Raw genomic sequence first — 27,457 nt, forward strand, 5'->3', positions numbered from 1 at the left:
CCACATGGAGGTGATTAGGACGGTGCACTTTTTACAGCCGTGGCGGCGCCGTCTGCAGCTGTCAAACGGCATTACAGCCACCAGGGGATCAGACGGAGAGGCAGAGAGAGCACGCACGGTGGCATAAATCTAAGAGAAGACTCATCACGGGGTCACAACCTCCCCCCTGTGTCGCTGACAGAGGGTGGAGGTGGGTGGAGGTGCATTAATTAACAGGATGTAATTTGGGGGAAAGCTGCCCCTGTGGCGATCTGGTCCCCCCCCCCCCCACCACCACCACCACCTCACAGTCTTTGTTAGGGACATGGATTTGCGAGGAGGGCGGGTGAGGAGGGGGGAGATAAGGACGAGGGAGGGGGAGGGCGGGGGGCCCATCTGCCACTGAGCGTGCTGGGTCAAAGGGGCTTTTGTTGTGAAGGAGTGATGAGGCAGATAGATGGTCGTTGTCACCAACCGCTGGTTTAATCAAGTGAAAGTGTTCCAGCGTGTAACATGTTTACCCCCCCCCACCACACACACACACACACACACACACACACACACACACACACACACACACTTAATTAATAATTGACAGTCAGAAATGTTAGAGATCAATCAACAGTTCAGAAATGTGCAGAACACTTGGACGTGTTTCCATTTATTTCTGCTGATGTGAGAACAGAGACAGTGTCAGAGCGCCGCCCCGGTGCATCCTGGGTAATGTGTGTGTCTTATTCTGCACTCTTCCTGTTTCCGTTTCTATTCTTAGGTTGAGAAAAGAGCAGTTTGGGAGAGTGGCAGCCTCTCATCTGCCTCTGTCACCTCCACCCCAATTCAATCACCAACCCCTGCCGTGCGAGCCCTGTGCGCATGCGCGGTTCTTAATTAAAGCAGCTGCGTCAAGTTGGAATGTCAGCGGAAGTTGTCCGAATTGACCTTCAAAATAAAACAGAAACAAAAACTGCAAATCAAAGCATTAACCCTCACTGACAATGATGCTGTATATCCCAATGATGATGCTGATGATAAGAATAACAATAATATTAATAATAATAATAAAATAATATTAATAATAATAATTATCATTATTATAATAATAAAATAATAGTTATAATAATTAAAATTATAATTATAATAATTATAACAATAATAATAATAATAATTATTATTATTATTATAATAATGATAATAATAATAATAGTAAAAATAATTATAATATTAATAATAATCACAATAATTATTATTATAATAATTATAATAGTAAAAAATAAAAATAATAATTATAATAATAATAATAATAATAGTAAAAAATGAATAATATTAATAATAATAGTAATAATAATGATGATAATAATATTAGTAATAGGACTTATTATAGCATTTTTTAAATTCAAATCAACGAGGCTAAATATTTTGAAAGTCTGCGGTGAATTGTTGATTTTTTCTGTGTGTTTTGAGTAAAGTTTGTGTTGAAATTCAAACACAATGGGATGTTTAATGCTCCACTGTGCAGCGCAAAATCAATTCAATTCAATTCAAAAAACTTTATTTGTCCCCGGGGGGAAATTCAGGGCACACAGAGCAGCAAATAACGACAGTGGAACTATACAAAAACATTTCACATATCATCAAAAACATTTGACCTTAAATAGTACAAAGCATAAAATAAAAATAAATTAAAAAGTTCTAATATTTATTAAACTAACAATCCAGTTGGAAATTGAGAAAGTAATCTGCAGATGAATCTGTAGTGCAGCTGAAAAGACTTTAATTGTTAGTTACAGCGTTTAAAAGCGGCTCATTTAGTCAAAGTGACAGAAGGAAAGATGGAAAAAGAAGATGATATGAATATCATGTAAAATATTCACAGTAACCACAGAATCATTGATGACAAATACAAAACAAAAGGAGAAAAAGAAACTTCTCCCTTTGAATCCTTCACCAGACATCGCGCATTGCAGCAGCAGCAGTCCTGTCAGTGACGTGGAGAGCCTTTATTCTGAAGGGGCCCACCGGAAGTGCCCGACTCCTCCGCTCTCTGCTGACGCACGGACGCAGGCTGCTGGAGCGGCGGTCGATGCTGCCCAGTGTCCCATCATCAGATCACACCCGACGGGGCTGCAGCGCACCGCTCCTCCGGCACCAACACCATGAGCCCCGGACTCAGAACCGCCATCTGAGCCGCACCGAGGACCGAACCAGCGCAGGGCCGTGAGCTCGGGAACCTGGACACTTACGCGCACACACACACACACACACACTGACACAAACACGCGCGCACGCACGGTGGAGACGAATTTTGCAGCGAAACCAGCAGCAGCCAAAAAAAAGACCGGACCAGGGACTCAGGCGAACTCCTCTGCGCCGCGGATTGTGCGGGTTTCCTTCTTCCTCCCTCTCCACAAACACGTCCCGCACGGACCCCCGCGAGCCAAGAGTGCGCCCCGTGCGTCATTTAACGCCACAACATGTCGTCGGCGAAGGACAGCGGGCATTACGCCAACTATGTGGGACCGTACCGCCTGGAGAAGACGCTGGGGAAGGGACAGACAGGTCAGTGAAACCCCCTCCTCTGAAACGCTCCAGATGCGGGTGATGCTGCCGGGATCACCGCGCCGCAGCCGCCGCCGCCGCTGACATCATGACGGGGTTGCATCTGCGTGTTCTGAATGTGCCGCTGCGGGGAAATGTGTCATAAAGTGCGTGTTTTTGCGGGTGGATGCCGCTGGGGCTGAATGAGGAGAGTAGATGGGGCTTTCATGGTTATGATGACAGTGTTGGAGGTGGTGATGGAGGTGGTGGTGGTGGTGGTGGTGATGGTGGTGATGGTGGAGGTGGTGGTGGTGCCTTTAATCCTTGTTGTCAGGCAGAGAGGGCTCGGTGATAATGGGGCCCTGGTGATTTTGCTTGTCTCTAATTCCGTTATTGCGTCCATCTGCTGAGGCTGCTCTCTGCAGAAGAGGCAGAGCAGTGATGCTGCACTGTCCGGTCCCTGCACACACACACACACACACACACACACACACACACACACACACACACACACACACACACACACACACACACACACACACACACACACACACACACACACACACACTCTGCAGCTGCAACATCACACATTTCCCCATGTTAGTTTGAACGGTGCAGGCTTGTGAGCGGTGTTTTGGGGTGAGGGTGGCCGGCGGGCTGATGTGTTGTGGTGCCTGTAGGCCCTTCTCCACTGTCTGTCACAGCGTGTGTTCATGTATGGGCTCTTGTTTATACCTCTGGCTGCTCATAAGAACACAACAAAGTGTCATTTTCAGTATTTCATGAGTCATTCTGGGAGAAATCTGCTTTTGATGTTGCTTCAAATCCTGTAGATTGTGTTTTTGGTCTCGTGTCTTTCTAATGTTTAATCTTCCCTTGATAGAAAGAGGATGGATACGATATTACCCCCCCCCCCCCCCCCCCCTCTCTCTCAGTGTAGTGCAGTACTGTACATCATCGGATTCAGGTATGAACCACGTCAGGGTGTCTCGCTGACGTCACCAGGAAATCGTTGCATTATGAATCATATTTGAAACAGGACCATAAATAACCAGCACCATCAGAAGATGAGCTGTGATGAGCTGCTCACTGCTCCTTCCCACAGCATGCTGTAGTGTTTCAGATGGGGGGGGGGGGGGGGGGGTTCCCCATGTGAGGCTCTGGTACCTGGTCCTTCCTCAGAGGGACCTCATGATCTGTTTGCTTGCTGTTTGGTTGCTGAGTGAAACGGTTGTGGGACAGACGAGAGGAGAAGCGGTGCTGCTCCTGTCATGGATTTCTCTTCACCTGAACGCGAGATTCTACGTTGATGGAGGGTCCGGGGCAGTTGTCGGTCGGTCAGCGGCACAAAATGCTGTGGAAACCACTTTTTTCTATTAGCTCTAATTTGTGCAGAGCAACCGTTCATCTGTCCTCGTGTAGTTTCATGTTTACCTGCACGGCTCTCCTTTAAGCTCCAGTTTGTTCCCCACCAGCGTCTGCAGCTGCTGAACGCTGCGCTCTGTCCACCAGCGTCTCTGTAGCTGCTGAACGCTGCGCTCTGTCCACCAGCTATTCTCCAGCTGCATCGGCATCTGTATTTATCTGTTCCTTTCATGCAAATGCCTCTTCTTACATCGTACAACACATTTAAACCTTTACACGAATGAGACGAGTTCACTTCTTATATTTGTCTGCAACTTTCCAACACGACACAAACACGTGACGGCGTCCCCTGATCTCCCCGACCCTCGCACAGTTCTCACTTATTAAATACTAAACCTATACAACAGTTTATACAACAGGTATGCAGTATGTGTCTACCCATCGGTGCAGAGCAGGCAGAGGATTTCTCTGAACACAACTTTCTGCGCACTGGGCGACTGTGGCTCAGTGGCATAGAGATTGGTGGTTCGATCCCCAGCTCCCCCGGTCCACATGTCGAAGTGTCCTTGGGCAAGACACTGAACCCTGAATTGCTCCCTGTGCTGCGCATGGGTGTGTGAATGAGGTGTGTATGGTCAGATTAGATGGTCTGTAGATGTCCACTGCATCAGTGTGAATGTGACAAACACTGTGAAAGCACCTTGAGTCGTCAGAAGACTAGAAAGTCCATTCACCATTCTGCTGCGACTCAAAGCGACGTCCTGTCGCTGTGAGAGTGAACGGAGAGAAAGTTGAAACCCGCTAAGCTGCTTTGATGATGGGTTTGATTCTCTGTAGGTTCATCCGGAGTTGTTCCAACACTTATTCCAGTAGTAGTGGTACTAAAATGCTGTTATCCGTATCACCGAGTACGCAAATCTATGCACCGATCTGATATCACCTAATAATTTAGTCCTGACAACAACTTAAAGTAGTTTGTTCTTCAGTTATGACTGACTGTCGGACGAGATGATACGAGAATGTTCTGTGGCTTTCTCTGTATTTGTTCATGTTCCAGTCCGGGTTCAGCCTGGTTCTCTGTTTCAGGGCGCCCTCCCACTGTGCCTCCGTCCCGTGCCCCGTGCTTTAGGGTCCTTGTCCCCCCCTCCAGGCCCGTTTGTACTCACACTACCTGGGCCTCGGAGAATGCTTCTTGCTGCCTATACGTCATCACGCCGTAACACGTCACACGCATTGATGACGTCATGGCGATGCGTGGCTTTGTTTCCAGATCTTTCCGTAGACCTCGGAGTTTTTGTGCGTCTTGTCGACTGTTTTTGAATCTTTTCATCGACCAAATCTGCAGTAAACACTCCACCTCCGCATCACACCAACGTGAACCTTTCACCGCCATTGTTTGAAATGTCCGCGCATGGTCCCTCCTTCTTTTTTCTACGTCCCAACAGGCGCACAGGAAATGACCTCAGAACCGCCGTAGGCCTCGTGCTCGTACACGTGCGCACGCTCGTGCTCGTACATGTGCAAACGTGCTTTACTAAAGCCCACCTCTCCCAAACGGGCCGTGGACGGCCAGCTGGTCGCAGTTATGCGTGGAGCGGTCGCACTCACACTGGTCAAACGCACTAGACTTTAGCCGATAAAACGGTTTTGGCCTGGTGCGGAGGGACAGTGTGAGTGCGCCCTCAGATGCCCCCCAATCCGTGCTCACACGCAGCACAGAACCGGTCCCGGTGTCTCCCTCCAGCACCAGCGGGCAGGTAGACGCTACACGCCGCTCCGTTCCCTCGATGGGTGCATAATTCATAACCATCCAATTATCTGCTTGGACTGTAACGGCCTTCATCGCTGCGGTATTAATTACACAACATTTCCATTCAAGCAGACGGGAGAAAAGTGCAGCAGTGTGCGTTTTTAACTCACACAGCGACACACAGATCATTTGATTTGTTCTTTAACTGGATTCATTATCGTAACTGAATCAGAGGAGGAGGAGAGGTCCATTTGCACAGATCCAGCACGGTCTCATTGCTCCAGTACACGCGGGGATGCCTCCTCAGCAGCTGTGTCTCATGACCATTGGTTCCCATCTGATCAGTCACTGCTCTGGTGGCGGTCGTGCTGCGATCATGATATGTTGCAAAGTGTGGATTTACAGTTTCGTAGTTATGCAAATGCAAAGTTACGGCTCATGTCTGCGCCCATTGGGTGCGTAAATAGAGACGTGCGTCGTTCTAAACGTCTCTGCCCTCGTGTTTTCACGCGTCCTTTACGTTGGAACGGACGTTGAGCAAATCATCCTCTAGAGGGCGTCGCTCAGATTCAAAAGTTACTCCAACAAAGATGGAGACGATGGAGGAGAGAAGCATCCTGCGTCAAAATGGCGGCAGCGTTGTAGACGGCGGTGGTCTGTGAGACACTAAAGACGTCCCAGAGTGTGGACGTTGGTTTGACAGATGAGACAAAGTGACGACCGACGTCTCTTTCAGTATTTCAGGACGTCCGTCGGGGCTTTGATGACTCGCGTCCGGTACCTGACACTGCCCCCACGATTCCCATCGGCATCGTAAGCTTGCAGGTTACGTGCAGAAATACGGACAAAATGTACGCGGAGTACAGACAGAAGGCTACGTTCGTATCAGTGTGTGTATCTAACGTAGAGCGTGAACGAGCCTCAACAGACGGACGCGTGCCTGCAGCATCTCCTCTCACTGTGACTCCACGACCCTGAAGGGAGCCTCAGGTAGAGATGTCCTCGCTGGCTGAAGAGCCTGGGAATCTGGCTAAGTGCATATGCGTGTAGAGATGTAGGTGTGTGTGTGTGTGTGTGTGTGTGTGTGTGTGTGTGTGTGTGTGTGTGTGTGTGTGTGTGTGTGTGTGTTGTAAAGCAGGCTCAGGAAGAGTGATACACCGCTTGCTGGAGGCTGTAGGTATCAGTCAAAGGCTGTGGAGCTGAGCTTGCAGACAGGGAAGCCCGTATATCATTAAACCTCCTCCACAAGTGCCGGGCAAGCCCACGCTCTTTGTTACTGCGTGTGTTTGTGTGTGTGTGTGTGTGTGTTTGTGTGTTTGTGTACTGTATGTGTGTGTGTGGGGGAAACACAGGGGATCTCTGATGCAGTGGACTAATGGTTCGTGTTCTTTGGATGTCAGACATGAGGCAGATTTGCTTGTTTATTAATAAAGGAGCACCAAGCACGCCATAAACCCTAATTACATTAAGTGCCGTTCCGCCTAATGAAAAGCTGCGGTTTCTACTTTCGATATAATGTTTAAATCATGTTTAAGTCACTGTGTTGAGATTTCAGAACATTCTGTGAACCCGTCTCTTGTTAATTAAATCATTTCTTTAGCCTGTGGCTGCTTTTTCTAGATACTTTAGCTGCAGCTGGAGTCAGTCTGTGGGCTCTGGAAGGACCTCGTGGTGCGTTCAGGTGCATGTTTTGAACTCTAAGGAACTCAAAACACATTAAGTACCTTTCACTGTACAGTGACCATGCACGCAGTGTATTTTATGTATTTAATGACATCATTTTTAACAGTAAATTATGTCCAAATGATCCAAATGTTATTCTTTCACTCAGCGCGTAGATTTTAAAAGTGCCTGCCACAGCTGCCTTTAGTTTCGACCACAGAGGCTTGTTCCAGTGTACCTTAGGCAGCACTGTGCCTCCGCACCGCGCCCCGTGCTTTAGGGTCCTTGTCCCCCCCTCCAGGCCCGTTTGTACTCACACTACCTGGGCCTCGGAGAATGCTTCTTGCTGCCTATACGTCATCACGCCGTAACACGTCACACGCATTGATGACGTCATGGCGATGCGTGGCTTTGTTTCCAGATCTTTCCGTAGACCTCGGAGTTTTTGTGCGTCTTGTCGACTGTTTTTGAATCTTTTCATCGACCAAATCTGCAGTAAACACTCCACCTCCGCATCACACCAACGTGAACCTTTCACCGCCATTGTTTGAAATGTCCGCGCATGGTCCCTCCTTCTTTTTTCTACGTCCCAACAGACGCACAGGAAATGACCTCAGAACCGCCGTAGGCCTCGTGCTCGTACACGTGCGCACGCTCGTGCTCGTACACGTGCAAACGTGCTTTACAAAAGCCCACCTCTCCCAAACGGGCCGTGGACGGCAAGCGTGCCGCTCCTAGACGTGGTACGGTTGCACTCACACTGGTCAAAGGAACCAGACTTTAGCCGTGAAACCTGTTTGGGCATGGTACGGAGGCACAGTGTGAGTGCGCCCTTAGGTTCATCTCTTGTGTCATCTTTTTCTCTGTTCCCAGTTGTTGAGTACAGTTGGAACAATGACTGCGTGGTTTGTGTCTGCTGGTCGAGGCTGAATGACGAGAGGCTGTGCTGACTCTGAACAATTAGTCAGTGTGTCCTCGTGTGTGTGTGTGTGTGTGTGTGTGTGTGTGTGTGTGTCCTCGTGTGTGTGTGTGTGTGTGTGTGTGTCCTCGTGTGTGTGTGTGTGTGTGTGTGTGTTTGTGTTTGTGTGTCTGTGTGTGTGTGTGTGTGTGTGTGTGTGTGTGTGTGTGTGTGTGTGTGTGTGTGTGTGTGTGTGTGTGTGTGTGTGTGTGTGTGTGTGTGTGTGTGTGTGTGTTTGATGTGGGGGGGGGGGTGGTTGAAGTACGTTACACTCCATACAGCGCTCATTTTCTACATGTTGGCCAACAGTGGGGCCGGTTGTCATGGTTTCATCTCTCCTGCGACAATGGCAACTCGGAGATCAGTGCAACACAGCAGCTGCCGATGCTCCGCTCTTCTGGTCCCTCTTTGTTTTTACTGCTGCGTCAGATCTGCCCACGAGCTACGACCTCACAGAGTTTAAAGAGCGTGCAGAGTAGTCCCATGTTCAAACCTGAGGACATAGGCGGGACTCTGGGGGTCCTATGTTGTTTCCTGTCTTCTGCTGTGAATAATTAAAAATGATAAATACATTGAAACATCATTTTTATGGATACTTTAAAAGTGAAACTGCTAATACTCAGGATAGACGACAGAATACTTCACCTCTCTGGCATAAACTTATATTCATCAGTTTTCATTTATTTATTAATTTTATATCTTAATTCATTCATTTGTTGCCTGTTTGTTGATTCACTGTAAGCGTTTCCATGCGTGCAGCATAAGTGAGCAGAGCCGAGCATCAGCTGTTCACATTTTCGAGAATGTAATTCATATTTTCCATTAATATTGTTTTATTTCACCCGCACACCGTTCGCAGATGAGCGTGCATCGCTGCTGTACAGGTTCAGAGCGGCTTGAAAGTAAAAGACGGCATGAAGCGAAACATAGAGTAACAGCGTTTGATGCTCTGACGTACGATCTCTCACACAGGACGATATTCGCAGAGTCCCAGAGTAACGACGCTGCATCATTCTTTTTTATTCGTCTTTAACGTGTGTGTGCGTGTGCGTGTGCGTGTGCGTGTGCGTGTGCGTGTGCGTGTGCGTGTGTGCGTGTGTGTGTGTGTGTGTGTGTGTGTGTGTGTGTGTGTGTGTGTGTGTGTTATAATGAAAGTGTCATGTTATTGACGTGGTACATCCTAAAGACTATAGTCCCTTAGCTCCAGTCGAGGTGTGTGTGTGTGTGTTTGTGTGTGTGTGAGAGTGTGTGAGTGTGTGTGTGTGTGTGTGTGTGTGTGTGTGTGGTGGGGGTAGTGCGGGCAGCAGGGAGAGCCCCAGCACAGATGGCTGCCTTTAGGTGGCTGAAATACAGCTTCATTATCAGCAGGTTGCAGGTGGTAACACTCCCATGACTGCATATGTATGCATGTATACACCCTTACGTGTGTGTGTGTGTGTGTGCGTGTGTGTGTGTAGCGTGCATTTACATACAGGGATGTTTAATGAGGAACTCACAGTGAATATTTACTGTGTTTCCGTGAACTGGCTTTGCTTCATTTTGCTGCATTAAATGTAAAACAACACACGAGTATTCATGCCACCTCATTTGCATAAAAGGGGAGAAAATATACGTTGAATTGCATTTCAGGTGCACACGTCTCTGTTGTTGTGGGCACTTTTCTATTTCTGGGGAAAATGACTTGAAATTGAGCAAAATTTGTGTCTCTTTCATTCACAAACACTGGGCCTCAGGCTGGAAGTGATGAACGACTCTCATCCATAGTTTGTTCTCATTGGCAGTTATTTTGGTAATTAATATTTGTACTTTTTTATGCAGAAATGGCAGAAAATGCAATTTTCCAGGATTATATCAAATTTAACTGAATATCTTTGGACAAAACAAGACATTTAAAGACTTCACCTTGGATTTTTTTTAAACTGGGACGTGTATTTTCCACTATTCTCTGACATTTCATAGACCAAACAATGAATCAACAAGATAATTATAATAATAATATAATAATAATTAGTTGATAAAGGAAATTATAGGTAGTTCCAGCCCTATTAGAGAAGCCTAGCGTGGCTTTGTTTCCAGATCTTTCCGTAGACCTCGGAGTTTTTGTGCGTCTTGTCGACTGTTTTTGAATCTTTTCATCGACCAAATCTGCAGTAAACACTCCACCTCCGCATCACACCAACGTGAACCTTTCACACACACACGTAGACGCACATAAAATGACGTCAGAGCCGCCGTAGGCCGCGTGCTCGTACACGTGCGCACGCTCGTGCTCGTACATGTGCAAACGTGCTTTACAAAAGCCCACCTCTCCCAAACGGGCCGTGGACGGAGCTGTCCGCAGCTAGGTGCGGTACGGTTGCACTCACACTGGTCAAACGCACTAGGCTTTACCCGAAAAACCTGTTTTGGCCCGGTGCGGAAGGACAGTGTGAGTGCGCCCTAAGCGGATTTCAGCGCTCAGAGAGGCGTTTTTGGGAGGAACGAGGGGTCGTGGGACGGCCTGCAGAAGGAAAGCAGCATTAATTTAGACTTCCAATTCAATCCAATTACTTCCCTCGTGTCTCTCTTGAGTAGTCTTCCCACCTGCGAGGCGGTGCATCCTCTCAGGCGACATTCACGGAGCGTGCGGATGCAATGAGCGCGCTCCGAAGCTGAAGAGGAGGAGGGGGGGGGGGGCACAGTGAAGTCTGCAGGGAGGTTTCTCTGCAGACAGGAGGGGGATTATCAAAATTATGGCTGGTGTCAAACCCCCCCACTCACCCCCCTTTTCCATACAGTACATCCCTTTGGCTTCCCTCCCTCGCTCGCCCTCCCAGCTGAGGGCTCGGTTACCATGGCAACCGGAGGAATGCTCCCTCTCTCTCTCTCTCTCTCTTCTGTGGCTGGTTGGAGGTACGCTCGCTCTCCACGGCCCCTCTGCTCAGCCCGGGTGGGGGTGGTTGCTTCGCCTGTGCCATTAAACAATGACTGAAAAAACTACCCCCATCTCTCTCTCTCTCTCTCTCTCTCTCTCTCTCTGTGTCTCTCTCTCTCTCTCTCTCTCTCTCTCTCTCTCTCTGTCTCTCTCTGTGTCTCTCTCTCTCTCTCTCTCTCTCTCTCTCTCTCTCTCTCTCTCTCTCTCTGCCTCCCTCTCTCTCTCCTCTCTCTCTCCCTCTCTCCCTCTCTCTCTCTCTCTCTCTCTCTCTCTCTCTCTCTCTCTCTCTCTCTCTCTCTCTCTCTCTCTCTCTCTCTCTCTCTCTCTCTCTCTCTCTCTCTCGTCGGGCTAAAGCTAAAGCTACCTCTGAATCCCTGCAGCTTGAATGAGTCATTACTGGGGAGGAGGCCTGATTCTGGTCGTTCGGAGCTCGACTAATGCCTCTCTGTCTGCCACGTTATCCACAGCATCTCCTCGTAGGACACACCGAGGACTCACGCAACCCCCCGTTTAGCGTTTAGCGTTTAGCGTTTCGCAGGTACAAGTGGACAGACACAAACAAAGCTCTGCCAACAGAAACATGAAGTCCCAATTAGGCTCGCTCAAATTTTGGAACTGGCAATTTTGGGGTCGTTTATACCAACTGTGTTTACCTTTTCACATACAGACATAATTATAAACATTTAGTTTTCTCCTAAGCAACATTTGGAATAGAAAGGTTTTAAATGACTATAGAAAACATTTTGATTTGGTATTTAATTGTTAAATGTAATTGACCAAATGCATTTTGCTCAGTAATATCATCAAAACGGACCTGGATTCATTCATTCATTCATCTTCAGCCTCTTGTCCCTGTCTGGGTCCTGGGGGGGCTGGAGCCGATCCCAGCTGACATCCGGCGTGAGGCGGGGTCCACCCTGAACAGGACGCCAGTCTATCACAGGACACATAGAGACAAAGGTCATAGTGTTGCGTGCAACGTCACTTCCTGTTGGGCGGTAAAGCGTGCGCTGCTCCGCGAAGCTACAAACGTTTTAGTGACGAAAAGACACCAATTAATTCATTCCCAGGTAGAAAGAAGCAGAACAACAATGAGTTTACCTCTGAACCCAAAACCGTTCCTAAACGGCCTGACCGGCAAACCAGTGATGGTGAAACTGAAGTGGGGTATGGAGTACAAGGGCTACCGGGTGTCTGTGGACGGGTACATGAACATGCAGCTGGCCAACACAGAAGAGTATGTAGGTGGGGCGTTGGCAGGACACCTCGGAGAAGTGCTCATCAGGTGCAATAACGTTTTGTACATCAGAGGCGTAGAAGAAGAGGAGGAAGACGGAGAGATGAGGGAGTGATGCCGGTGACGGAGGGCCCCGTCGTGTGATTGAACCTCGTAGTTGAGTTGACGTGTGTCTGTGTTTTCACCATGTGAAACAAGTGAACGTCTGTGGTTTAGGTTATTTTTCAAGCAGTTTTGAACGTGTTTTTTTTTTTTTTACTGTATGTAAGCCCTTTTTTTTGTTCTGACTTTGTGATACGGACACAATAAACGGATTATTGTACCGTTAAAACAACATAGAGACGAACAGAGACAGACAACCATTCACACCTACGGGTGATTTAGAGTCATCAATGAACCGAACACCTGCACGTCTTTGGACTGTGGGAGGAAACCGGAGAACCCGTAGAAAACCCACGCAGACACAGGGAGAACATGCAAACTCCACACAGAAGGGCCCCAGCTGGGATTCAAACCAGGAACCCTCTCAGTGCTAACCACGACATCACCGTGTCGCCCCACCTGACTGGATGATGAAGTCAAATACAGTAACGTGGCCTCAAACTCCTCTGCTGTCATGTGCAAGATAATGATCTGTGCACAGGTGAATGCAGTTCGTATGCACGACACACTGATGTCCCAGAAACGTCCCGATGTGAAGAACAGAAAGTGTGTTAATCCAAATAAGTTTCCACACTGCAGCTCAGGGAGAGATGTGCGGAAGTAGCCGCGGCGAGGATGAAAGCCGACGCTGTTCGAAGTGCTGAGTGAATTAATGACGCGAGAAAAGGAAAAAACAATTTTCACATCAGAAGATTCAAAACACTGATAGCGTGGGAACTGTGTGAGTCGACGGAGAGACGCTGTTAGTGTGATTCAATTAGCTGACACACACACACACACACACACACACACACACACACACACACACACACACACACACACACACACACACACCCACACACACACACGCGCACACGCTCAGGGTGCACTCCTCGTTTGTTCCCGGGTCGCTCTGGGCTCGCAGACGCCGAGTGTTGAGTTAGTTTGGATCGCTGTCATCTCGCCTGTGGCTGTCAGTCACTAACAAGTCTCCCAGTGCGAGTCAGCAGGTGTGTGTGTGTGTGTGTGTGTGTGTGTGTGTGTGTGTGTGTGTGTGATGTCCCAACGCTGTGATTATTATGGAAATCCCGTAGATGTCAACTCTTGAGTCTCTCAGTATTAAATATCTGCCAGCTCCAATAGTTTCCGACATAAAAGAGCTGTCGAGGCAACAATAGTGAGAAATGGTTCCCACCGTTAATCAACTCAGGACGACTACGGTGTCACCGGTCACACCGCACGCACGCTCACGACAGCCGTCTGTTGTTGGGTGCAGCTACTGTAGGCTGGCACTGGGTGAAATGGAGTTAGCCAACCCTGCAGCTGCTTGGGAGCCTCAGTGAAGGGGGCGTTCTTTGTCCCAGCAGCTGAGTGAGCGGAGACGGGCAACAACCAGAGTCACTATAGGCCGAGCATTCACTCCATGGACTGAGAGAAAGGAGAGGAACGCCATTCAAACGCACGCCCACATGGCTACGCTGCTCCTGGATGCTAACATCACTTTCATCTGCACTTAGCTGGAACGGCTAACGCTAACGGCTAACGCTAACTGTCAGTCAAACTCCTCTAATCCTTGTTTTGATGCTGTGATTTTCTGGAGGGGACGGGTTCAAACAGGCTCAAACAGACTCCGGTCTCCTGGAGCTACTGGGCCGGGTCTGACCAACCTGGCAACCCCACTGCTGGACTTCTTTTTTGTTGTTGCGATGACGATCTTGAGACTCTAGATGGAGCTGTTCTGCTCATTCTCCATATTCAACCTTTAAGAATGAAGCCAGAGCCGCACAGCTGCACGCTTCCCTCGTCTCCGTGACGTAAACCCGGCTCCTGTCGAAGCGGCAGGATTTTATTTCTAATTCCTTTTGTTTGATTTATATAATTGGTCGTATTTTGGAACAAAGCCTCCTTTTTTATCCTAAATGCACTGCACTCTGCACTGTTCCCACAAACAAATGAAAAGCACTTCAGAACAAGGTGTTGAAATAAAGCAGGATTATTATATTATAATAATTATTATGTATAATTATATTACACAGTCGCTCTTTTGTCCCAAATGGGAAATTCAACGTTCAGCGTGTTCACAAAAATCACAGCAAACTGAACACAACACACACAAAGCAAATTACAATGATAAATGTACACGTGCACATTTAGCCGAGTTATTGCAAAGGGAACAAAGAGGTTTTACTCCCGTTGCTCTTGAACCTCGGCACGCTGAGTCTCCGGCCTGAGTGGAGCGTCGAACTGTGACGCCGGACACATTTAACCCTCCTGTTGACCTCAAATTTCACTAACACCATTTATTCTCGGGGTCAATTTGACCGTTAAACATCTGTAAAATGATCATAATCAATGTGTGACTCAAGTGAAGTCGGGTACTTTATGTTTTTATTTAACAGAATGAAAAATATCACTGATGTTAAACTGCATGGAGGGATTTCTGTGTGTGTGTTTTAAAGTAAGTCTGTTATTTTAAGTGCTATTTTGTGTTATTTGTAACATCTGGAATGAAAGTAACGGCCGTTATCAAGGACAGCAGCATGAATTTGACCTCATATAAGATTTGAATTGTAAAATAAACGATAATAATAATGATTAAATCATCCAGATGATCAAACTGACCCAAAGGAACACCAATGAGACAAGTACATGTACGATAAGAACAATAAAAATATATATAATCAGGACAATTTTAGGTTTTTTATGAGTTGTCCACATAAAATGAGGAAAAGTCATAAATATAAAGCAAAAAAACAAAAATAAATGACATTATTTAGAGATGTTTAACATTAAATGGGGTCAGATTGACCCTTAGGAGAACAGGAGGGTTAAAAGACAAAAACGTACGGACAACACGCAGACAGCAAACCTAATGCAGGTCGCTACAGAAGCAGCGCCCTTTTCATTCATTCATCTTCATCCGCTTATCCTGGGGTCGCGCGGGGGGGGTTGCTGGAGCCGATCCCAGCTGACATCGGGCGTGAGGCGGGGTCCACCCTGGACAGGACGCCAGTCTATCACAGGACACATAGAGACGAACAGAGACAGACAACCATTCACACCTACGGGTGATTTAGAGTCATCAATGAACCGAACACCTGCACGTCTTTGGACTGTGGGAGGAAACCGGAGAACCCGGAGAAAACCCACGCAGACACGGGGACAACATGCAAACTCCACACAGAAGGGCCCAGGACGGGATTCAAACCAGGAACCTTCTTGCTGTAAGGCGACAGTGCTAACCACTACACCACCGTGTAGCCCCAGCGTCCTCTTACTCGTCCTTATTCTGTAGAATTTCTTAAATGACAGCGATGTAAATACATTTTTCTGAGTTTGCACGCAGCCGACGGGAGTTTGATCGCCCTTGTTTTTTCCGCAGGCCCAGGAAATACGATAAACGTGCTGTTCAGACCGTAGCGAATAGAGAAGTTGATCTAGTTCAGGTCTGGTTTCTCCACGAGCCGCAAGAAAACACACTTGTAATCATACACGATAAAATGATCTCATCATCTCATCTTCAGCCTCTGATCCTGAGTCAGGTCTCAGGGGCAGCAGCTCCAGCAGGGGACCCCAAACTTCCCTTTCCCGGGCCACATTAACCAGCTCTAACTGGGGGATCCTGAGGCGTTCCCAGGCCAGTGTGGAGATCTAATCTCTCCACCTGGTCCTGGGTCTTCCCCGAGGCCGATAAAATGATATATGATGTAAATCGAGGTTTGCTCGACTAACTTGAGCTCAGTCAACGAAGATTTCTTTAGCTGATTGGTCATTTTTTGTGCTTTCTTCATTTCTGAAAGACTCTTTTTCGTTATTCTTTTCGTATAAAATGTCAGAAAATGTTTGAAAATGTGGATCAGTGTTTCCCAAAGTCCAACATGACCTCCTGAAATTTGTCCAGGACTCAAAGTTGTTCAGTTTGCTCCCAGAGGAGGAACAAAAACACAACATATTCACATTTAAGAAGCTGGAATTCATTAAATAGTTGGCAACTGACTGATTTAGGGAATAATGGTGGCAGCTCTGTTTATCCCAAAGTTTGCCAATCTCATTCATTCATTCATCTTCACCTCCTTCTCCCCCGTTCTTGTCTCCACCTCTCTTTATGTCTGTCTGAGAGCGATTCCTCTGGTCTCTGGAGACCCCCGCGGCTCCATTACCTCTGCTGTACGTACAGACCCGTGTTCTGAATTCATCCCCAGTCAATCGTGTTCATTATGTGGAGGCAGAGCTTTAATAAACTCCTGCCGTGTGCACGCACAGCTGGATAATTGTCATGTGAGTGCTGCTGATTGTTTTGTTAGTCGCAGTAAATACGTAGCACACGTTTGCACCAGTGGAGTCGATATGTTGGCGCGGACATGCGGGACCTCGTCGCCACCTGCCTTCAGCGTAGGCGTGATGGTGTCGATGACGTCTGCGAGGATCAGCCGGAGTGAAATGAGGTTTGGAGATCCTGCTGGGCGGCAGCAGTGGCACCGGGCTCCTCAGGTCCAATCATCAGCGCTGATCAGCCTCATTTAAACACCTGTTAAGATGGAGATGCTGGAGTTCTGACACTGCCGGTCCGTCTGCTGCGAATACACAAGTCCAGCTTTTTAACATTAAGCTGGTTTTAAGCCTTAAAACGTTACACATTCTTTCTTAAATGTCAAGATTTGCTGCTTTTCCCAGTTTCATATCATTGTAAGGTAAATTGACAAACAGTTGGTACGATCTTCGTACTTTAAGGTCGCACTCACACTGTGCCTCTGTACCGTGCCAAAACAGGTTCCACGGCTAAAGTCGTTTGACCATGAACGTGGAGCGGCACGCTTGCTGTCCACGGCCCGTTTGGGAGAGTCTGCCTCCACATAATGAACACGATTGACTGGGGATGAATTCAGAACACGAGTCTGTACGTACAGCAGAGGTAATGGAGCCGCGGGGGTCTCCAGGGACCAGAGGAATCGCTCTCAGACAGACATAAAGAGAGGTGGAGACAAGAACGGGGGAGAGGGAGGTGAAGATGAGAGTGAACACAAACTATTTTTCTTTATTCTAAGATGGAGTTTGCATGTTGTCCCCGTGTCTGCGTGGGTTTTCTCCGGGTTCTCCGGTTTCCTCCCACAGTCCAAAGACGTGCAGGTGTTCGGTTCATTGATGACTCTAAATCAACCAAATCTGCAGTAAACACTCCACCTCCGCATCACACCAACGTGAACCTTTCACCGCCATTGTTGTTGTTGTTAAATGTCCGCGCATGGTCCCTCCTTCTGGCGCACATAAATGACGTCAGCCTCGTGCTCGTACATGTGCAAACGCGCTCTACAAAAGCCCACCTCTCTCAGACGGGTCGTGGACGGCAAGCTGGCCGCAGTTATGCCCGGAGCGGTTGCATCACACTGGTCAAACGCACTAGGCTTGACCCGAAAATCCGGTTTTGGTGCGGAAGGACAGTGTGAGTGCGCCTTTAAACGCACCAGCCGGTTATAACCTTCCAGTTATCAGCTCAGTGTGTGACGGAGAGTGGCCTCCAGGACCTGCCCCGCTGCTGATCTGCCATCTCCTTCTTTAATCCAGTCCCCACTTCCTGTCAGGGTCCGACGGGCCGACCAGCGCGTCTTCACATGCCGCCATATTCAACAGAGACCAATTTAATGCCTCAATCAATACCCGGTAATCAAACGGGAACGGGTTATGGCTCCAGATAAGCCCCTTATGTTCCCCCAGCCAAAGTTTTAATGAAATTGAGCATAAATCCCCCTTCCCCTCTCTCTCTCTCTCTCTCTCTCTCTCTCTCTCTCTCTCTCTCTCTCTCTCTCTCTCTCTCTCTCTCTCTCTCTCAAAAACTCCCATTCATCCCCTTTCCCAAAGCAATCTGGACCGTCCCCCTGAGTCAGCACGTACAGCGTCCGGGAGTGAAGCAGGGGAAATTATCATTTGAAGAGCCGCTTCACTTCCCTCGCTCCGGATCCGGCCCTGTGCCCACGCTCGACCCTCACTTCATTTTGCAGCTTTATGGAATTTTCTGGTATCTCATATTAGATAAATAAACTCTCCTTCCCTCCGTCCACTCAAAACCCTTGACTAGTGCATGATGGGATGGCCGAGTGCTTTCCGTAGCAAGCGATTTGACTCAGACGAGGATGCAGCTATGGATGGAGAAGTCCAGTTAAACCGTGATGAGGTTCAGCTCATTAGCATCAAAGCTGAAGAGCAGGCACATCCCAAAAGATGAGTTCTGGCAGTACAGGAATAAACGGCGAGTCAGCACCAACAGAATCAGCGCCAAATAGCGTTTTTAATGTAACGTTTCGGGCCCCGGCCCTTCATCAGACATGATAGCTCATTAGCATTAGCAACCCATGAGCAGCGAGGACAGGCTGCGGCACTGCGCTCCTTCCACCTTTTCCCGTCTCCTGTCCCTGTGCACCAGCGGGTCGCTCACACGGTGGGCCACACAGATGGTCCGTGCTCTGGAAGAACCCCTTCCTGCCTCAGAAGAGGGGTCCGGTCCGCACAGATGGCCTCGTCAGCGGCGGCGCGTGCAGCTGAACTTGCGTTGCCTGCAGCGCGGCGTCTCAGTGAAATGTCCAATCATGTGGCATAATGGGATTAAGGGGTGGAGGGGGGGGGGGGGGGGGGGGCAGGGTGTGTGTAACGACGCCATTATACTCACTTTACTGGTAGTGTTGGCAGGTACCACCGCTCCCAGGCAAGAGTGTGAGTGTGTGTGTGTGTGGTAACAGAACACATACCATCATGTGGTTATGGTCCATGCATCAACTGTTCGCAGGGATTGTATTACCATCTTTGTGAGGACCCTCTGCGTAGATCCTCTGCGTTGTCACCACCCCCCCTCCTCCTTCTCCTCCGTAGTGAACGTCACGTGGCTGGATAAGAAGTTATATGTGCATAATGGGTTGATATTTACTTTTACTAAGGGCGCCCTCCCACTGTGCCTCCGTCCCGTGCCCCGTGCTTTAGGGTCCTTGTCCCCCCCTCCAGGCCCGTTTGTACTCACACTACCTGGGCCTCGGAGAATGCTTCTTGCTGCCTATACGTCATCACGCCGTAACACGTCACACGCATTGATGACGTCATGGCGATGCGTGGCTTTGTTTCCAGATCTTTCCGTAGACCTCAGAGTTTTTGTGCGTCTTGTCGACTGTTTTGAATCTTTTCATCGACCAAATCTGCAGTAAACACTCCACCTCCGCATCACACCAACGTGAACCTTTCACCGCCATTGTTTGAAATGTCCGCGCATGGTCCCTCCTTCTTTTTTCTACGTCCCAACAGGCGCACAGGAAATGACCTCAGAACCGCCGTAGGCCTCATGCTCGTACACGTGCGCACGCTCGTGCTCTTACATGTGCAAACGCGCTCTACAAAAGCCCACCTCTCTCAGACGGGCCATGGACGGCCAACTGGCCGCAGCTATGAGCGGAGCGGTTGCACTCACACTGGTCAAACGCACTAGGCTTTAGCCGCAAAACCTGTTTTGTCTCGGTGCGGAAGGACACTGTGAGTGCGCCCTAACATTAGAGATTTACACAGCTCACAGCCGTATTTGGCATTACAAACCTTATTTCTCGGAGGCGTTCGTGAACGTTAACTGACTTTAGCTTAGCCGTGTTCACAGATCTCGCGAGACTTTGTTGCTGAGACAGAAACTGGTCTAAAAACAAAGACATTTACACCGGATTGGTCTCTGAAAAATGCTTTTTTAGCGTAAGATCGTTCTGTAAAGATGTGTCCTCTGAAAAATAGGTCCAGTATTTACGTCGGTGTTTATGGAGCGAAGGGATCAGTCATTATTTGCGATCACGTTCACTTCTCCTGCCTCTGATCTCCTAAAGAGGCCGAGAGAGCCGTGATGAAACATGTGACGCGGATACAGGAGTTGGACCTCCTCACTTCTAAACCGTAGTCTCTGTGGAAAGAATGAAAGCTTTAAGAAAGAGCAGGGACGAGAGATACATCTGTGGGTTTGTGTTTCTGCACCAGCTCTGTGTGCAGGACTTCAATTAAACAGAAAGATCAACAATTACCCTAATTTGTGAGTCAAGGACCTCACTTCCTCTGCACTGTGTGTGTGTGTGTGTGTGTGTGTGTGTGTGTGTGTGTGTGTGTGTGTGTGTGTGTGTGTGTGTGTGTGTGTGTGTGTGTGTGTGTGTGTGTGTGTGTGTGTGTGTGTGTGTGTGTGTGTGTGTGTGTGTGTGTGTGTGTGTGTGTGTGTGTGTGTGTGTGTGTGTGTGTGTGTGTGTGTGTGTGTGTGTGTGTGTGTGTGTGTGTGTGTGTGTGTGTGTGTGTGTGTGTGCGTGCAATATTGCAGTGTATTCAGGGTGCGCTCTGTCTCTGTGACCTGCAGTGTGGTGTGACTACTGTAAGGCTGCAGTGCTGCATTACAGCAGAGACTGGCTGCAGCCTCTCTGCAGTACCTCTCTCACACACACACACACACACACACACACACACACACACACACACTGGGTCTTACTCGTAGTGTTTAAAGTGTTGTTGTTGGGAAAAAAAGAGACCTTGGCCGCAATACATTATTGTGAAACTCTTTTTACATTACTCTGCGTAGCTATGGTTACGTGTGTGCGTGTGTGTGCGTCCATGTGCGTGTGTGTGTGTGCGTGCGTGTGAGTGTGTGTGTGCGTGTGTGTGTGTGTAACAGATATTGCAGGTGTAAATGACTTACAGGGCCATGCCTTGAGGTTATCTGAGCAGTTGAAGTAATTATACCATGCTAAATGAATTGACCGGCTGTGGCGGTGTGCAAAGCCTGGCATGGTTTCTATGACGATGATATGATATGATGATTTAAATCAAGTGTTAGTCGATTAAGAGTGTCTCTAATCGTGCAGGACAGCGCTCTTAAACGGTAGAGTCGCGTCATGTTTTCCGTGCTCCTGCAGCGACCGCACATTCAAACAGTAATGTTCTGGTGTGTCGGCTCCTCAGCGTCCCCGTGGATCGTCTCTCTGCTTCTGTCCTGAGTGAGGAGACAATGGGCGTGTGAGTGTGTGTGTGTGTGTGTGTGTGGGGGGGGGGGGGTGATGGTCGCGCCCCAGACCCACCACCACCACCACCCCTGTTTCCCTGGCCTTAATCTGCCTCTAATCCAGTGTGAACCAAAAACAAAGTGAGATTTGTTGGAGCTGTTTACTGGGAAGAAGAAGCTGAACACATCGAGTCATAACATCCCACTGTTGCTCTGTACGCGTGTGTGTTTGCGTTCGTTGTGTCTCATTTAGTGGAAATCTCTCTTTCCTTCTCTGAACGCTGTTGAAATCCATAACTGCGCGTGCTTCATCTGGAGCCCGGTGGTGTCAGAAAGAGCTCAGATCCCTGTTGTTGTGGAAATGTTTTGCTCAGTAATGGAGGAGGAGGAGGAAGAGGAGGAGAGGGGGGGGCAGGAGGTCACGACCCTCATTACACCACCTGCCAGATGGCCCCACAGCGCCGCGGCTGAACGCGGCGTTTACTCGAGTACAAACGAGAGGACGACACAGGAGAGACAACACAGAGGATCCAGAGGGAGTCTCAGTTGTTTTTAACACTGTTTTGACTTCAGATCGCTCCGTAAACACATTTTTGATGCTTCTCATTTAACATTCACTGGTTTTACTTTGATAAATGATGAATCTGTACCAGCTCCTCACGTGTTTTCTCCTTCATGGTCGATTATTATGGCTTGTCGTTCAGAGAACACAGACTTTGGGAAGTGTGTTTTTGCTTTTACGTCTTAATGAAGAAAGAAAGAAGAGGGTTCAACGTTGTTTGTTTCCCATCATTTGTTTTTAGCGGTGACCAAATAACAACTACGGCTGCGACTAATGATGATTCTCACTGTTGGATTAATCTGTTGATTGTTTTCCACATTAATGGATTAGTTTTATGGTCGATAAAACAGGGAAATTAGGTCAATATGTAGAGCGTGTGCATTTGTCTCCCAGTAAAAAAACAAAAGTCTTTTATTTTGAAAAGGTGCTGAACTGCCCGTGTGTCTAACCTCCTCACAAGAACAATGTTTCCACCGTTTACTGGTGCATCAAATCTACCCAGTTGCAGGACATTAAGTTAATACACCCCCCTCCACACACACACACACACACACACATACATATACACACACGCACACACACGCACGCAATACTGAAATTAAATCTGCGCTCTTGACCAGATTTACGCGCATTTTTCTCAACTCTTGTTTAATAAAACATACAAGAGCAGCCAGTCCAATCAGATACACACACACACACACACACACACACACACACACACACACACACACACACACAGCATTGAACTCCTCAGCTCATCAACCCCCTTCTGCCCCGCTGCCCTTCCTCTCTCCCTCGTCCTCTCCCTTTCATCCTTGCTTGTCCTCAGGCACAGTAACACTGTGGGGGGCGGGGGGGCGGGGTGGATGTGGTGGTGGTGGTGATGGTGGTGGTTAGGGGGGGTTAGGGGGGGCAAACCAAGTCAAGTTCCCTTGCTTGACCCTGCTGATGTAGCCTTCGTCCTTCAGGCTAAACCCCCCACAGACTCCCACAGTGCTGCTGGTGTTCAGTGAGACAGGCTCTCTGTGCACAGTCGGCCACGGACAACAAGAAAAAACCACAAGGGTCTCCCATATGTCAGGGACACGCTTTGGGAGTGATGGAGGACTGTTGCCGTGGAAACACAAAATAACATGGAAGCTATAAGCAATGCTGTCTTTAAAGGCACAGTCAGTGTGTTCACAGCCACATCAGTACGTCCCCACGTGCACATTAGAGAGGGGGCTGAATGGGGAAATGATGGTAATGCGACCTCCGTCACAGTGAGTGGCGCTCCGCTAACATGCAGCTGGTTGTTCAACGGCTTTATTTTTCTGCTTCACCTTTGTTGAAATCGCAAACGGGCGACTTTTGGACAGAACCAGGACAGAAACGGCTCTTCTTGGTAGTGATGCTGGTTGCCATGGTAAAGTCCTCCCTCGTTGTTTGTTTCACGTTGTTTTCGGCGCCGTTGCCTCCTGGTTTATTCTATTTCCTGTTCAGAAACCACTGCGGTAAAGTGGGGAGGGGGGTATCTAACCCACGGAGCATGTGCAGACGAGGAACCCGATAGTACATGTAGGAATAATCAGGGTACTGAAGGAGTTCTCTCAGTCTGTTACCCCGGGTACGGTGTTTACATGTAAACACTGACAGGCCTCGGGGAAGACCCAGGACCAGGTGGAGAGATTAGATCTCCACACTGGCCTGGGAACGCCTCAGGATCCCCCAGTTAGAGCTGGTTAATGTGGCCCGGGAAAGGGAAGTTTGGGGTCCCTGCTGGAGCTGCTGCCCCCGAGACCCGACCCCGGGTAAGAGGCTGAAGATGGCCTTTTAACGCAAAGGAGCAGCGGCTCTACTCCGAGTTCCTCACGGATGCTGAACTTCTGCCCCTCTCTCTAAGGGAGACTCCAGACCCCCTCCTGAGGAAACACATTTCAGACGCTTGGACCTGGACCTGGTTCTTTGGGTCCTGACCCAGCTTTCATGACCACAGGTGAGGGTAGGAACCAGGACTGAGCGGTAGATCCAGAGCTTTGTCTTCCTCAGCTCTCTTTTGGTCACAACGGTGCGGTAGAGCGACTGCAGCTCCGCCCCCGCTGCTCCGATTCTCCGGCTCCAAACTCACGCTCCATCGTCCCCTCACTCGTGAACAAGATCCTGAGGTCCTTGAACTCCTTCACTTGGAGTATTTAGTAGTATTTGTATTTTTTTAGCAGGGACTACGGATGCAAATTAGCATCTTTGCTATAATCCGGCACTTTTACAGTGAAATGTTATCGTTGTTCATTAATGTGCACTGTCCCTAACAAAGAAAGGATTGATTGAGTAAAGTATTGATTGAAAGTAAAAACTTCCGAATGTAAGAAGTTTTGGTCGGCAGGAATCGACCTTTGCACCGGCGGCGAGTGGCAAACAGGCGTCTGAAAGTGTCACGGAGGCACAACGGAGAGGGACAGCAGGTGAAATAAAGCTGCTGCTGTGTGTGTTACATGTTTACAGTACAGTAACGTATCGATGGACCTGGTGTCAGACGTGATGACGACTGTGAACGAACCTCGACCTCAAAGCTTTAAACTCAACAAATACCCAGAACGTTCCTCAGCGGTCGGAGGGATGTTTTGATTTCCTGTTTATCCCGTACGGTGTCGGAGTCGGGCTCGGTGACTGGACCGTGCAGTGTGAGCACATAAATCATGAGCCTCGGCTTTACATCACAGAGGATTTACCCGAACTGTGTGAGGTGGAATTAAACGTTTCTAACATGTTTCAGCTTTAAACTTTGAAATCTGAGCACAGATTAAACGCACACTTTCTGGATTTGGACGTATTTTCGACACATTTCAGGCTTGTTAAAGGTTTGATATCCAGCCCTACAGTGTGCGTGGTGATCAGAGGGAATGTAACGCTGCCTGCGTGTGTGTGTGTGTGTGTGTGTGTGTATGTGTGTGTGTGTGTGTAGACCAACGGCTGCGCTGCGAGTGGATCGGGTCAGCTCCTCCGCACTCTGAGGAGGAAGCTGGAGAGGAGAGCCGGAGCTAAAAATACAACCAGCATCTTAGAGAGTCATGCAGCCTTCCTCAGCCCTGGATGTCTGCCAGCAGTGTTCATCACACACACACACACACACACACACACTCACACACATACACACACACACACACACACACACACGCAGGCCAGGCAGACAAAGACAACGCTGCGAGCTAAACTGGAACTAGAGAGGCAGGTGGGCGGGGCGGAGAGGAGGATGGCGTGAAAGAGAGAGTGAGAGGGGGAGGGGCACTCATGATGAAGGATGAATAAAAGCCAAGGGGGGAGGGGATGGGAGTGAAGGGGAGGAAAGGAGGGAGGGAAGGAAGGAGGGAGGGAGGGAGGGGGTATGAAAACGGAAAGCTTGCAGAAAAAAGAAGAGTTATGAAGGAATGAAAGGAGCCGATGATGAACAGAGAGGGGAAAGAAAAGACAACAGCTTCGCGATGATGCCTCCTTGGCCGCCGTCCAAGTCTGAGAGCAGATCCAGCCGATGATGTAATCGGTTGTAATTGGTCCCAAGTATTCATTAAGGCTTGATTGGCACCGTGGCGCAGCCAATTAGAAGGCAGGATGTGACAATCGCACAGAACAGAGCATCGAACGCGGTGAGAGACTGTGAGGGGGACCTGCTGTGAACCGCAGCTGCAAATGGAGATGAGGTGCATCACACACGCACACACACACACACACACACACACACACACACACACACACACACACACACACACACACACACACACACACACACACACACACACACCCACCACCGGCCGATCACGCGATGATGCCGCTTGCATCCTAACGTGCTCTTCCTGCAGCAGAAGAAATAAAACCTTTCAAGTTACTTTTTGTCACATGCAAAAGAAATTGCAAAGTCAAACAATAGGGATAAAATACAACTAAATAAAATACAATCATATTTAAGGGAGGAAAAGCACTTTTCTTAATTTAGCACGTTTCAGCAGCGAGGCATTTAAAAACCACAATAAAGAGAAACAACAGCATAAAACAGAACAGACAGCTATAACAGTTACAGTGCGTTAAAGTGTGTTAAAGTTAATTTGATCAAATAAAAGAGTATCAAACAGAAAAGCCTTCAGCAAGGATTTAAAAGCGGGTTTTAAATGAGTTTGTCTGTGGACTTCTCTCTGGTGGACATGTGGAGGCTGTAGTGAGACAGACGGCTTAATTTTGAACAAGTCACACGCCCAAAAGGACCACACCACTGTGACAATATTTTCCAGCCTTGATGCTTCTGAAATGCAGAATCTGCTCCTTGCTTTGCACGTCCCAGATGCTGTTTAGACAGGAAATCACCAGTACAAGTAGGGTTAGGTACTGAAACCCAGTGCCAGTATGGGTCTTCTTAAACACTGGATCATATGAAATCCCTCCTCTCTGCTGAAACAGACATTAGATGCAACAGAAGCATCACTGAATGTGAGTTGGAAGGCTAGTTAAAATTACACTCTGCAGCAGGTAACGTTAGTAGCTAGCTTAAACAGGCTTAAAACACCTAAAGCTTAACAGTCTTAAGTGTGGGATGTGCAACAGTCTGCAACTAAAGACACGACTGCAGCTGCACTTTTGGAGACACCGTGGCCGCCACCGGAGCTGAAGCTCTCTGAGAAACAACAGAACTGGGAAATATGGTCGTTTTGTGCTGCTTCTTTTTTTAAAGTACCTGTTTTGGCACCAGTACTGTAAAGTGTTGGGGAACAATGCAAGAGTCTGTAGATGCGGCTACATCCATGTAAAACTCTGACCCCGGGTCAGATTGTGAAGCCTGATCGGAGCTGCTTTACCAAACTGTACTGAATCATTGCATGTTTACCTGGATCGTTTTGGTATCGACCACAGACCACGGGTCCAGATACGTATTGAAACAAACACAAACCGGTACCCTAACCCGGTGTACGACCCACGACCGCGCTGCGTGGCCTGCAGCTGAGTAAACGTAATCACGCTTAATAGCTGATCACAACATTCAGTGAACTGCTGTGCAGCCGCGCTGATCTCCAACACTGTTTATCTGTGTGTGCGCCGCCCATCTGTGCTGCCCCCTTGGTGTCTCTCTGCCAGCTGCTGTCTGCATTCAGTCAAAGCCACAATTAATGGTGGACAGAAGAGACGGCTCCTTGTGGCCCATTGACGCTCCTCGATGGGAGGTCAGGCCTAATTGGCCGGCGTCCTATCTGTGCCACAATACGGGCCTTTCAACGTGAGAGCGGAGCTGTGATTAAGTCGCCGCTGTTTGGTTTTAGGTTGCACAAAGAGACACTCCAGAGTACTCAATGGCCTCAAGTAGCTTTAATCCAGAGCTTCCTTTTGTTTACGCCGTCTC

General features: G+C 48.4%; 2 protein-coding genes across 3 annotated transcripts in view; both read left to right on the plus strand.

Moving 5' to 3' along the window:
* Positions 1–2,450: 2,450 nt before the first annotated feature.
* LOC310950790 (serine/threonine-protein kinase BRSK2-like) overlaps positions 2,451–27,457 on the plus strand; it is a gene marked incomplete at both ends in the record, with an annotated part of 149,547 nt that continues 124,540 nt past the window's right edge. For both annotated transcript variants that reach the window (XM_083918783.1, XM_083918784.1), the window contains one exon: positions 2,451–2,535. In XM_083918783.1, coding sequence (XP_083774909.1) covers positions 2,451–2,535 — 85 coding nt within the window. The remainder of the gene's footprint in view (positions 2,536–27,457) is intronic.
* LOC310947537 (small nuclear ribonucleoprotein F-like) lies at positions 12,255–12,515 on the plus strand (the record flags this gene model as incomplete). The annotated part of the gene is made up of 1 exon (XM_083914368.1): positions 12,255–12,515. The coding sequence occupies one exon, from the start codon at positions 12,255–12,257 to the stop codon at positions 12,513–12,515; it is 261 nt and encodes an 86-aa protein (XP_083770494.1).

This window comes from Echiichthys vipera (genome assembly GCF_963691815.1).
Source record: "Echiichthys vipera genome assembly, chromosome: 1".
Taxonomy (NCBI): domain Eukaryota; kingdom Metazoa; phylum Chordata; class Actinopteri; order Perciformes; family Trachinidae; genus Echiichthys; species Echiichthys vipera.